Below are 15,225 nucleotides of genomic sequence, written 5' to 3' on the forward strand. Positions count from 1 at the left end.
CCACGCATTGTTGTGGCTCAAAATGTATCTATTATAAATGTATAACACTTCCCCCGTGGGGGGAATTTCAAAAAATCCCTTCTTAGTGTACATGGTAGGGTTCTTGACGTACCCTATTAAAACGCAATCAAAAACGCATCTAAAATAGTATAATAGAAGCCAAGTTCTTCACGGTAAGCCTTAATCCTGTCCATCTCCCCCCAGTGGGAGAATTTCGACATGTATATTATATAAAAACACGTGCGTATTCGAATGCAACGTTGTGTCAGAATTTCAAAGGAATCGATAGGAACAAACGAACATTATATTTTATTTATATAGATAGATAGAAAATGATCTGCTTTAGTCCATTCTCACAGAAAAGCAAACTTAAGTTGTCAGAAGTTAGCGCCATCTGTTGGACATAAAAGCCTTAATCCATATATAAATATATTTTCGAAAGGGGGAAATGGTGGTCTTCACATATGCCACAAACCTTCACGGGAGTGTATTAAACAACTTTCCGAAGTTTCATGGCAATTGGATAAATGGTGTGGTAATTAATGCATGAAGGACAAAGACACAGACAAACATACATACATTCATTTTTATATATATAGATTAGTGATACTTTTACTTATTATAATAAACTTTTTTAAAAAAAACCATAAAACTTACTTTTTAAATCATTATCAAAATGAAAATTTCCTTGTCTAAATTGCACTCTATGTATTACATAATTTACAATTCATTTTCATTATATTTCATTGTATTTCATTATATCAAATGAGCATCTACATTATTATATTAAATGAAGCAAAAAAAACTTACCAGGTAGAAGTAAACCTGCTGCTACTGCTTCTAAAACTCTTCTCAATGCATCTCCAGGGCTTAGAGGTTGTCCAGAACTACTAATAACCTTTTCAACTAATAATTCCATAGCCTAAAATTAACAACAATAACTTTTAACAACTATGAATTAAAAAAAAAAAAATCCAATATTAAAAATAAAAAATTTTGGATCCTGTAAATATTTCTCAGACAAATAATATAAAAAAAGATGTACATCTACAGTAGAGCATCGATAAGTGGAACGTCGGTAAGTGGAATGGCCGGAAAGTGGAACGATTTTCAGTCGGACTGTGTCGTGCTGAATCGAATGTTTTTGATACTAAATTTACTTCTAAAGTATAATTTTCATGTTTTTTATATTCTTTAATATATTTATTGTTTGTACAAAATGCAGAAATAATTTTTAACGATACGATAGCCTCGATGATTATTATAAAAATTTTCGTTAGGCTTAAAATCGACAAAAATTCAACGCAAAGCGACACACAACGGAGAAAAATTTGAACATCGGACAGGTTAATGTATTTTTTCGTACAAAGTCAGAAACTGGAACAAATCATTAACTGGAAGGACCCCAGTCTCCAATTGGTTCCACTTATTGACGCTCTACTGTATTCTTAAAATAAAATAATTACATCCATCAAAATTTATACAGAGTTTGTTCAAATAGTTTATATAACTCAACTTTAAAATTATAAAATTAAATTAATAAAATTTTTGTAATATTTATAACAGTAAAACCAAATTTTGTTCCAATTGAGATAAAAAATCAGAATTTTTAAAAGTATTTATTTTTCCATAAGGAATATGATTTCTTTATACAGGGACAATTGTAATTGCATTCTAAATAAAATTTCAACATGTTAAACTTCAGCTAATATTAAAAAATCAGCAATTTTCATCTAGTCAGTGCACTGTTAAACAGTACTGTTAATCAAATTTTCTCATACAAGTACACTCAATTCTGTATTTAAAAAGTTTGATTTAACACAAATTAGAAAAAAAAAATTCATTCTCTTCTTACATGATTTAATCAATCGACCAAAAGAAATTTAGTATTATAGTATAGATCGCACTTATTTTACATTATTCATCTCCATATTGTTTTTGATTTCAATTAAAAAAGAATTTTCTGATGAAATCTCTAATTACATGTCTAACTTCAATAGGGAATTTGTCTGCATTTTGAGTTTGATGTTTAAAGTAAAAAGTACCTTCTTAATATATAAAAATTTTTAAAAATAATAATTGAATAAAATTCATGCACGTATAAATTTATTAATTTCACTGAAAAGTCAATAAATAATAAATTATAATTTTCAAACCTTTATTTTAATTACAACTGAAATACTTTTTGGTTTTTTAAACTATTGTTTGGTAGCCAAAGCATCAGCACCATGGGAGACTAGTGCTAATATGTGGAAACAAAAACTTTTGATGTTCATTTTACTAAAATAATGACCACAACATACCTTAAAAACTGCAACATTTATCATCATGAAGCATAAATGATATAAAACTAAGATTAAATATGATAATAAACTTATCTTATAAATTACTAAAGCACTTTCAGTAAGTTTTACCATGTTTTTATTTTAGTAATGTTAACAGAAGGAAAAAAAACAGTTCCTGTTTCTAGATATTAAATTTTTAATTTAGCTCATTCTTTTTTCTCTTAATTATTAGAAGATAAATTATCAAAGCTGAGTATTTTTTTAATAAAATAAAACCAATTACAGAGCTAATATGGTAGAGACATGAAAGAATTTTAGCAAAAATGCAATGTGCATAAAAAAATTTCAAATCTGGTAATTGCAAAAAAAGGAAATTAGCTAACACCATCTTAAGCAGTTTAAGTGATGAGATGTGCATCAAAATATGATCTGTTCAATACAAATAAAATAATTTGATCATAACATAATTTCTGATAAAGGTAGATTGCATAAATAACAAATTTTGATAATATATAAACTATAAACATCCATACACGAGGATGAGTGAAAATTATTAACAATATAGCAGTATACACTGATAAAATAATTTGAATATCAGTACGCATTTTCTATGTTGAACATTAATTTAGTGTTTGTGCAGAGAAAGAGTAATAAGCTTATGAAAGAAGTAATGTTATTGCATGAAGACAGTCTAAAGCACATTTACAGAATTAAAATAACACAGTGAGATAAAAATAGTATTGTGATACACAGTCACAATACTATTTATTAGGACTTAGGGATATCCTACCATATTGTTGAACAATGGATGAAGGTTTTTCACTGGACAATGAGCCACTTGGCAAACAAAGCCAGAAATAGTAATTTTACTGTGTGCCTGTGCCATATTCCACAATGTTCTTCACATGCAAAAATTTGCAGCAAAGTGGTCCGTCATTACCTCACAGAACTGATAAGGTGACACAGATATGCCATAGCATAAACTACCTGGATTGATTGATGATGAAACACCTTCAATAAATTTTTGCTATCAACAAAACTTGGGCATCAGTGTATGAGCTGGCACTAAACTAGCAATCAAATGAATGGTAGCATCAGAGATCCCAAATTGTACAAAATTATGGCAGGAACTCAGTAAAGTCAAAGTAATGCTAACTGTTTCCCATGACATGGGTAGTGTAATTCTTCACCACATTTCTTGCAAACCATTCACAATTTGGTTTGCAAGACAGCACGATGAATAAAGAATTCCACCATCCTTAATTATTATTTGTATTACATTGTCTTCAACTAAAGCTCATAATGTAAATAAATATCAAGAAAAAAAAAATTATATGATGATGTAAAGCATTTGAGGATGTGTACCATGGAAAGAAACTTTGGAATGGCAATCTCTCAAGTTTTGCACAGATTTTGTAGAATGATGACGTTGATTATGCCTTTCTGTTATTTCCTCTAAATTATGAAAACAGTTTGTAGTTTGTGTTAAGAAACATCTTTAAAAAAAGTTTATGACAATGGTTACTGCAATTTTTGCATCATTAAATAAGTCATTCATTTTTTGATTCCTTTATGTTTAAAATTTTTTTATTTTGTTTTATCTTTATAATGCTCATTTCTAACAAATTTTGATTTGCTCATTTTTGTCCACTTTCATAGTCAGTTACTTAGAAAATTTTTTGATTGTATCTGCTACATTTGAAATTTATCTTACAAAATCAGGCATGTAAAATAAACTGCTTTTTAAGTTAAATTTACTTAAAATTACTTATATTATGAATATTAAAATAAATTACTAATTTTATTTAGTTTTTCATTGTGAATCAAGCATTATTCTCTCTTTATGAAATTATTTTGGTACAGATTTCTAATGTAGCTTTGATAAAAGTATATGATAAAAATTTTTCATATTTAAAACGCATAGAAAATAAACCATAAACTATAACATAAAAATCAAATAATAACTGTTAGATTTATATGATAATTTTGAACTATATAAAAAATATGAAAAATTTGCTAATAATACCAAATTAATTAAATTAATAATAGATAAAATTGTTAAACTTTCATCCACATACATTTTGTTTCACTGCTAATTTATGAAAAGAATAAAGATTTTTTTCTGAACTATTTTTAAAAATAAAACAAATTACATTTTTGTACTTACCCAACTCGTTAAACGACCCCAAGTGGGAACTCTCTGGCAAAGATCCCTCAAAATCCGAATAACCATGACACATGACTGAAGACCACTCGCTCTAGCCTAAAGAAAACATTTCTTGGTATTATTTGATTATAAAATTAACTATGAAAATAGAAATATTGTTAAAAACTAAAACATGCACTCTTTCTTAAAATTTAGAATTTTCTATTTAGAAAAATTGATATTTATTAAAGAATTTAGAAAAATACTAATTATGGGGAGTCACAGTTTCACAGTCTTATTATTATTTAATTATTAAAAATTTACCCTTCTTTAAATTTTTGAAATTAAAATTTGACTGTATAAAATAACACTGTGCTACCCCATAAACTAAAAGCCAACTTTCCAGCCTCATGTATAATGACAGCCTCTGATTTACAGCCTCAATCTTTAGATTTACTATTCAATATTTCATTTTTACTACATGAATTCCTATGCATTTATTTAACAGATATTTTTCCCCATTAAACATTTAAATTCAGTCCATTAAATTGTTAATTACAACTTATTCACTATCATCTGTATTTAAACAGGATCTGACAGAAGTTAAAACGTAGAAAGTTGATACAATGTATAAGATATTTTTTCATTTCCTTTCTAATCTCGGGAGAGACAGTCATAATTGACAAATATTTTTAATTATAAAAAAACACTGAAGTTTAATTTAAAAATTCATTAAAATAAATTTTAGCCAAAGCTTCCATATAAGAAAAACAATTTTCATCTTTTCTTTAATATGATTTATTACAAAAGATAAATTTCTCTATTATTGATAACATCTTCACTTCCCAGAATTCAAATCATAAAAACTTTTAAAATCCTATCTGTCATAATTTTATAAAATTCTATGACAATGTTAAATTTTTATATTTTCACTAAATTTGTTCTGATCTGTATAAAAAATTGTTTCCTTCTGTTATAGTATTTGAAACATTGCAATATTCAAAATTTTGAATAACTAAGTTGTGATAAAACAAATTTATTATAGAAAGCACTGAACAATTAAGTTGCAATCATTTTAAACAGCAATATTTTTAAATTATTAAGCAACAAAATTAAAGTAAACTTAACTGTAAGAAAAAAAATTTTTTTTAAATAGTTATAATGAACAGAAACATATACTTTATATTCACTACTTAATAAAGTAAAGTTTTTTCTTCTATCATTGTCTACAATCTTCTATAAATATTCATAACGTAATGTAATTCTAATTTTGTATGTTTAATAGTCTTTTAAAATTTACATATTAATTTCATTACGTCTTAAAACTTAATTATAGTTCGAATTTGGTTTCAATTCATTAAGCACTCTCTTAGTTTATTTTTTTATTCATTAAACACTAAACTTTTTTTGGTTTGTTATTAGTTTTTATCTTCAATAAATTTTCTTACAAAAATTGAAAATTTACTTTTAACTTGCATAAGTTATAAAAATATCTAAAGTGATAGAGGTGTGTTCAAATTCTGAAACACACATACTTCAATTTATAATACAGGGGTGTTTCAAAAAGAATCATCTGATTTAAAATGATTATATTATGAAAAGTAATGAAGACTAAGATTAATTTTATTTTACAGGGCTAATCTTCAAGTGTTTTACATACTAAATCATAGCTGTTCAATATGTCCAAACAGTAGTGAAATTAATCCCAAACTTTTGTGAACATGTCTGGATCCACTGAACAGGTTGCCACAGCAACCTGTTCAGTGGATCAATCGGCAACCAAGTAAAACTTTAGAATTTTCTCTAACAGTGCATTGTTTAACCAAAATGGATTAAAAGCTGTATAGTTATGATTTTTTAAATCAGATGATTCTTTTTGAAACACCCTATATACTAATAACAAGATAATTTAATCAAACTAAATAATAATTTGCTGTTTAAAATAGTGTATCCTAAAAAAGCCGTCAGGCTTATATCACTGGTTCTAATAGATATAAAATTTTGAGACAGTATTAATAGATTAATAAATTGCACTTTTACGCACTATTTAATATTTTAACCATTTGAATTTTAAAAGTCAAAATGGTTAACTTTAAAATATTTTAAATGGTAACAAATCTTGAAGCACACTGTTTTAAGACTTTGTAATCTAGATCTAACAGTGCAAATCAGATTTGAAACTGAATGAATTACTTAGAAGTTAAAAAAAAATCATTTTATCTACTAGATTCAGAAAACTTTTCTTACTGCTACATTACAACTTTTACAAGTTTTTCATAATCATGAAGTGAAACAATATTCAGCATAACTAACAATAGAAATATACTTGTGATATTTAACTGCATTTATATCTCCTAACTATCAGGAAAAAAAAGCAAGTTTAATACAAATTTGCTGCCTATCTCAATAACAAAAAAACAGCAAATATTCACCCTACCAAAAGATTCTGTAAACAAAATTTTTATTTAGTCTATCCTTCCAGACCTTAAACAATTTTAATTAGTAAATTTAGTGGCTTCCTAGTTGTTTGACATAGATCAAAAAGCCTGATTATGGGCTGTATATTATTTATAGATTCTATGAACAAAATACTTATATTTAATTTAGTATTTGAAAATTTCACTTGCATAATTACAGTACAGATAATTCTGTAGACTGCTTTCTTCAATTCCTTTCCTTTAACAAGACAAAACACCTTGGGCTTAACTTTAAGAAACCATTTATTTTTGTACTGAGTATTTTCAAGAAATTAATCCCTCAAGGATTAAGCTTATCATCAGAGAAACAACCAATGGCATTAGGTAACTGATTAATTTTCACTTGTACAGCATCATTTTTAATTAAATTTTTTTATCTGGAGGTTCTTAAATTTAAGTCCATAGATAAATTTCAGAAGTAGTCCATAAACTTAGATATTTACTTCCTTGCTGTAAAGAACTTACACCTTTATTTTCATTAATTATGATTTGTTGGTTACATTGATAATTGAAGGATATGCTAGTGTTGCATTCCCTTCAATTGTCAATGTAACCAACAAATCACAGAAATATTAGTAGTACCTGTAATTTTGTCACTGATAAACATCAGATATTTTTATTGTTATTTTATTGTTTATTTCAGATATCTCAAATGATTATTTATTGTTTATTTCTACTTTGAAGTTACTATTAGAACATACAGTACTATATTGCAAACTTGATTCTGAAATGCTTTGATAACTATTTAAACCATATTGAAATAGTTATCAAAACGTTTTGTAATTCTGTATTTTATTTTACGTATTCAAAATTATTATTCTTTGAAGGGGTCCACAGACTTAAAATAAAGACACATCTTACATGCCATAAAATATGGTATTAATTTAATCATAACATTTTTGTAACTTTTTCTACAATCTTGATCATTTTCTTTTTAACCAGCATGAAGGCAGATAATGACAAAAATTAAATTATGCAGCCAGTGTTTTCTCATTAGTATTTTTTTTTGTAACAATATTTTTTAAATATCAGTCAGTTTATGGCTTATTCTTGTTCTTCCAAAGATTATTATTATTTTTTTAATTTTTAAAAAATTTAATAGTTATTTGAAAATTCTAAAAATTCCAGAAATTAAAACACATTGTTTGTTAATCATCATCTACATTTAACATTTGGCAATTTATGTTGTTTTAATGAGTATGTATTTTTCATTTTCTAATTACGATCCTTACAAAGTCTTGGTTATTGTTTCTAAACTGGTATGTTATAACTGCTTTATAATTATTTCTTTCTCTCTCTCTCCTAGTATCCTTCTATTCTATATGTTTCTTTCAGAAACTATTTTTCTTCAAATATTTTAGAATCCCAAAGATATAGCTGAACCACAAACTGATATTATTAACAATATTTTTTTCGTTACATAACTCTGGATATCTTCTATTTTCGAAGTTTAGACAATGAAGAAAATTATTCACATTTTCAAGTCTATATTTTAATCCATTTTTCACCAACCACAGAAGTAACAGTTAAAAACGTTTGAAGATAAACTTCACGAAAAAACAAACAGTAAGTAGAAAATTCACATGATTAAAACGATATCAACGTCAGCCTTTCTATGGAGGATCTGACGTTTTTACATTAAAAACGGAAGTATAATCTTCTTACCATACCGTCAAGTCCTTAACATATTTATAACTGGTCTGGCCCTCTAGTGGTGGTTCTGAGTATTCCAATTTCATTTACATGTCGTTACATAACTCTGGATATCTTCTATTTTCGAAGTTTAGACAATGAAGAAAATTATTCACATTTTCAAGTCTATATTTTAATCCACCACTAGAGGGCCAGACCAGTTATAAATATGTTAAGGACTTGACGGTATGGTAAGAAGATTATACTTCCGTTTTTAATGTAAAAACGTCAGATCCTCCATAGAAAGGCTGACGTTGATATCGTTTTAATCATGTGAATTTTCTACTTACTGTTTGTTTTTTCGTGAAGTTTATCTTCAAACGTTTTTAACTGTTACTTCTGTGGTTGGTGAAAAATGGATTAAAATATAGACTTGAAAATGTGAATAATTTTCTTCATTGTCTAAACTTCGAAATATTTTTTTCTTACACACTGTGATAAATATGTCAAAAAGTACCCACACTACCCTTTTTAACCTCACTACCCACAAATTTTGGATAACCTAATCCAACGACATGTGTTGAAAATACTTTCAAAACACATCTTGGATGCACTGAGGAGTAGCACAATCTTGTATAAAATGATATTTCTGGACAAAATAATTCCTTACCCAAAGGAAAAATTTGGTTTCCAAGAAACTTTTATATATGAGACCTGTGAGTGCAGTCTTAATGAAATTTAGTATACAGCACTTGTGACATAATTGCTGCCCATGCTGTAATCTTCACTGGATACACTGGCTTGGATACAGTGACTTGTGGATTCAATGATTCAATGTTCCCTAAAATTGAAAGCTTATTTTGCTTATTAACATAGCCATCAAGATGAAAATGTGCTTTGTATGTAATCTTATTGGCATCAAATGTCCTACTTGCAAACACTTCCATAATTTTATTAGCAAACCTCACTGAAGCTGTCATTGCACCTTGGCTAAGTTTCTGATGAACAGTAATTTTGTAAGCATGCATCTTAAGAAAATATTTTAAAATAACGAAGAGAGATTCTCTGTTGATCCCAGTTTTTGTGCTGCTTTCCTGATGAAACTGCTTGAATTGGCTTTCAAAAAATTTTGAAATTTTTCCAGCCTTTCAGAAGTTGAAACTGAAATTTCAAGGCCCAGGTTGTTGCAGCAATGATCATTTGGGGTACTACGTTCAAGAAACTATGTGTTGATAGGATGATTCAAACCATATTACTCTGTTTAATAGAACTTATAGATATATACAGATAGAGGAACTTAAAATTTGACATTACCATTCAGAATGAAAAAGTTTCATTTTCTTGCCTTCTAAGTATACTGTCACTAGGGTCTCTCGAATGTACCAACTTAGCCAGAGCACTTAGGGCATTTCATACTATCTGTTCATCATTAGGGTAATATGCACAAGAAAAAGCTTCTGGTCGTTGCTTAGATCAATCATCTTGTATTCATTTAATTAAGTTAATTATTATGTCATAAAACATTGTACTTATTTACTAAGCATATTGATACCCTGAAGTATTGCTACTCTCCCTAATTATGTCATATTTGAAAAAACGTTTTGATATATTATTTTGTTACCCTGTACTTATGATCTAATGAATATTCCATAAACTTTGTTGCATACTTGAAAAAACAAAAATTGTATAATACTAAGGATTATATCCATTTCTATTACAGAAAGTATCATGTCAGATTCATTCTCATCAATATAATCTAGTTACTAAAAACTGACTGTGTTAATTGCAAAGTATAAAAATAGCTGAAAGTATTGACATAAAATACTATCAGTAATATTACACACACAAAATGTGTTCATGTCTTTCATTTTGTATAAAGAGGGAATAAAAACAGAGCAGCCATTATTGTAATTGATGAAATTAAGACAAATATGCCTACCCTTTATAATAAATATGACTATGAATTAATACTTTACTATATTTTCATATGTTAATTGTTATGATTACAAATATATAATAACCATTTCTTTATTATCCTTAATCTGCTTGAAAGTAACAACTATTTGCTCTAATATTTTATCCCTTGTACTAGCTTCATTGTGTCCTCTGGAGATTGTTTGTTTTAATGTTTAAATTTTTTCATTATATATAATAATGACAATAATTGATATATTTTTCATAGCTTTACCAATCATTATCAATTAGGACCATAACTAATATGTTTTAAAAAATTAATATAACTTATAAATATAAGAGATTTTTAACTGTAATACTAACTGCAATATATAATTTATAAAATTATAGCTAATTTCAACTACATTCAATTAACCTCCACTAATCCAAATTCCAAACCAATTCTACTCCCCTCTAATTATCAAGTTAATTATAAAATTTATCAATGTTTAATTATAAATTAATCAAGTAAAATATGCATCATCATATATTAAACAGATTAACGAAAACTTCTTGGAAGAGTGTCATTAAATATATATTTTTTTCCTTTTACAAACTTTCAAGTTTATGACAAAATTGTAAAATAAAAATGACTCTTAGAAACTGCAAAATGAAAACTAAATTTTGGTTTGACTTTCTTTTCTTTATAAAAAGTAGATTAATTCCCATTAATCTACTTTTTAATAATCTGACCAATTCTGTATAGTAATTAATTCACATTAGCAAAGAATGCTATAGTTTGAAAACAAATTATTACATATCAATATAACTGCTTTTTAACTCTTAATATTTTAAGCTGTTTATCTTGCAAACTTCCTAAGTCAAAAGTTCACATTACATAATTATTCATTCCACAGTTTAAGCTTATTTGAATTCTAGATTATCATGCTACATAAATATGATATATTATCTCGACACTTCAGGTGATTTGGCAATGAAATACAGTAGAACTTCTCTAACATACAATCTTCACATCTGGATAATTTTTATAAGGTAAACACTACAATTTCATTACAGTAGACCTTTCTTAAGCAGACATTCTTCATTGAGATAATGGGGTGCAATCAGTGTTGCCAATATCTCAATTTCTACCACTAAATGTTTATGAAACACATAATTGCAAATATAAACTGCTCAAATCAATATGAAGCAATTCAATATCTTCTACATCATTTCATGGATTTCAAATGTTTAGGGGCTTGTTCTGCCAACAATAATTCAAAATTGCTTCTTCAAAGCTGAATTTCCTTCCAGAAAGCTTATGCTTACAATATTGTGGAAGTTATCACAAATATTCTCGAGACAGGTTTCATGAATGCAGTGGGATTTACCATCACTGCAAACCATTACATTGACGTAGTCCACAAGCTTCAATACAAAAACAATTCTTCAGACACTTTGAGATTCAAGAAAGGGAGAATAAAGAAAGCAACAACAATGATGAATTCACAGCCAAAATGAGACAAGCAACCAATAGTCATATAGACAGGACCCAAACCATGTGATTTCAGTTTCATATCAATAGAAAAGATGCAGGTAGTACAGAGTTAGATGCACAGCAAGAAGCAATTGCTACAATCGTAGGAAACAAACAATATAAATTAATTTTTTATAATTATCATCGACCCTCTTAAATTAACTCATTACTTACTGTGTCACATTAGTTTTTTGCATGATATGGGTACTTGCAGATATATGTTCATAAATAAAAATAGTGCCAACTACATTTAAAGATTATTTCATTTTATATAAATACTATTCTTATGTGACTAAGATACATCTGACAATATAAGAACACAAGAATTAAAGATCAAATAACTAATGAGCAGTACATTGAATCTAAAATTACATAGGATAAATCTAAATTATTGTCAAGGTTTCTCTGTCCTATAATGCTTCAACCAGAAATAACAAAATAAAACTATTTATAGAACTTGAAAGTGTAACTCAGAAAGTTGCATATAGACTGAAGCTATACAAGTTCAACATTCATACATACTTTTATGATTTTCAAGGAAATCAATTTCCTTCCAAATGTTCTCCAGCAATACAACAGAACTGTATCACAGCAATAATTCTGAGCTCAAAATTCATTAAGGGAAGTCACAGAAGTCTTGTACACAATGTTCTTTATATATCATCATAGGATGAAATCAACTTCCTTAACATCAAGTGAGTGTGAAGGCAATGGAATTGGTGCACAACACACACTCAGCAGAATGCATGTCAAGAAATTCTTGGGCAGTCCCATTTTTCAGGAACATCACTTTTGGCTGATAATCTTCTATGGACATAACAGATAGATGTAGCATTTCCAGATAGGTCACCATGTCACTATTATTTCCATAAAGTTGACCCAAAACTTTCAAATGTGGCAAATAAAACTGAGTTACACTTTCACATTCAGTTTATTTTGTTGTTTCCAGATAAAAAAATTATAGAATGCAAAAGCTCCAACAATACTTATTTAGAATCACCCTAAATTCATACTTTACAATTAAAATAAAGTACCATAAATTTGTTACATTTTGATTCTAACAGACACTGCACATTCTTTATCCAATATACTAATGATGCAATAAAAACATGTTAATATTTACATTGATGATCATTTTTTTTTCAAATTGAAATTTTCCCAGAGATTTTATATACTGTTTACCTCAGCTTTATAATGCTTTATTTCCAAAACAAGAGATTAAAAAACTGGTTTCAGAAGTAAAAAAACATTATACAAACCTAAACAATCAGCCATTTTTCTATGCATTTTCTTTTTATTTGAAATAAAAAAATTAACAAAATAGATATTAAATATGTATTTAATAATACATTATATGAAAAGGATTCCATAAATTGTAATGATCTTTAATGTCAATAGTCAGAAAAAAAAAGCAAATAAAACCTATAACTTGTCCATATAAGAAAGCACAGTAATCAAATGCTTGAAAAAATATAATAAAAACAGCACACAAAACAAACATTTGTGTTAAAAAAATTTACACATACAGTAGACCCCCTATAACACGGTAGATACATTCCGTGTAATATGAATCCGTGTTGTATGAGACACTTAAATACATGAGCCAATCACAGCCCAGCACGTGTGCAGTTTAGGGGTTATGGCTGTTTGAAAGGTTTTCTTCCATAAAATTAATCAATTCTAGACTAATTTGACTCAACATTTCCAAATCATGTATAATTTTTGAAAATAATCCATATAAACTATGCTATAAACAAAAAATTGTAGGATTACTTACCAAGTGTGCACCATTCGACGACGCCATTGCTTAAGCTTGTTTTCGTCGTGGAGTGGCTCATCGAATGGTGGGTGTGTGTTTCCTGATCAGTGAATTTTTCGAAGAAAAATAACAACTTTGGAGACATCATTAATAAAAATATCATTTTTATGGCCATTGAATAATAAATGTTTTTTAGTAGGTCCACTGCTCGTTTAAACTCAACGGTTTGTACAATATCTGCTATTGGTCCAGATTCAACCAATCCTGTCGCGACACGAGTTGGCGATGACATTTTACTGTGTTATATGAGTCTCTTTTAGCGTGTTATATAAACACGATTGCAATTTTTTCACTGTGTTATATGAATCTGTATTATAGGGGGGTCTACTGTACTTAATTTTTTAATGCTGTTTAAACAAAATAATTGCTCGATCACTGAATATCAACAAATTGTTACTTTCAATAAAATGCAATAAAAAAAAAACTAAAATTATAAAGTAAGTTTTATCTCAAATGTTTTCAAAGAATCTCTTCAGTTTATAAATAGTGTAATCCCAATTTATAAGTTTATCTCATTCTTAAAAACCTCTTGTAAATCTTATCCAATATTTCTTCTAGTCAAAATTTGTATCCCATTCAGGCATATTATTACTTTATCCATGTTCCCTAAATAATAGAGTATAAACTGCTATAAAATACTGATTTACCTATCCTTGAATGATTAACATTTTCAATTATATTTAATTTAGAATGATGTTATTCACAAATATAAAAAAAATTAGTATAAAATGAAAATTACAAACATAAGAGAAGCATACATATAAGTTACTGGATATTTCTAATTTACTAGTAAGAAAATGCAGTTAGTTAAGACAATAAAATAAATAAGCAGATAATTAAGTAAAATAGAATTGTAATCACCAATAAAACATGGATATAAACTTTACTAAACTTGTAAGTACATTAGAACCAATAGAACTATTCCTGACAAAGGGATAACACAAATGAAGCAAAGAAAATAGATTGAAACCTACAAGCAATTACTCGTACGTTTCAATCTATTACAATACACAGGAACAATCTATAACAGTATACAAGAATTTCAAGAACATCACACTCATATTTAGAATATAACAAAGCACTGATTATCTGATATCATCAGGAAGGGCAATTTTGGATAACCATATCTGGTAGGGAAAGATTAATCTTTTTTTTTTTTTTATTTCTTTTTAAAGTGTAGGAATTTAATACATATGAATGATAAAAAATAATCAATAAAAAACAAAGTCTGCCTAATTTGTTAAAAATAAGCAATAGTTTTTCATTGTAATCTACAATGTGGTGATTAAATTTCAAATTCAAAGTAAAAAAGTATATAATACTAAAATATTAAATAAAGTATAATACTCACACAATTATTTATTATAATTCTTTTTTGAAAGGAGTCACATATTTTGCTTTATTTTACATAATTCTTTCATTTTTAACTCTGATAA

At 27.4% G+C, this 15,225-nt stretch overlaps 1 protein-coding gene across 3 annotated transcripts in view; it reads right to left on the reverse strand.

Annotated features, from left to right (window-relative positions):
* Window positions 1-15,225, reverse strand: part of Zn72D (Zinc-finger protein 72D) — a 69,862-nt gene that overhangs the window by 7,509 nt on the left and 47,128 nt on the right. For all 3 annotated transcript variants that reach the window (XM_067284282.1, XM_067284283.1, XM_067284281.1), the window contains exons 18-19: window positions 4,453-4,548; window positions 811-922 (exon numbers count right to left, since the gene is read on the reverse strand). In XM_067284282.1, coding sequence (XP_067140383.1) covers window positions 811-922; window positions 4,453-4,548 — 208 coding nt within the window. The remainder of the gene's footprint in view (window positions 1-810; window positions 923-4,452; window positions 4,549-15,225) is intronic.

Source organism: Centruroides vittatus, unplaced genomic scaffold (assembly GCF_030686945.1).
Source record: "Centruroides vittatus isolate TY-2023 unplaced genomic scaffold, ASM3068694v2 scaffold_1167, whole genome shotgun sequence".
NCBI lineage: Eukaryota > Metazoa > Arthropoda > Arachnida > Scorpiones > Buthidae > Centruroides > Centruroides vittatus.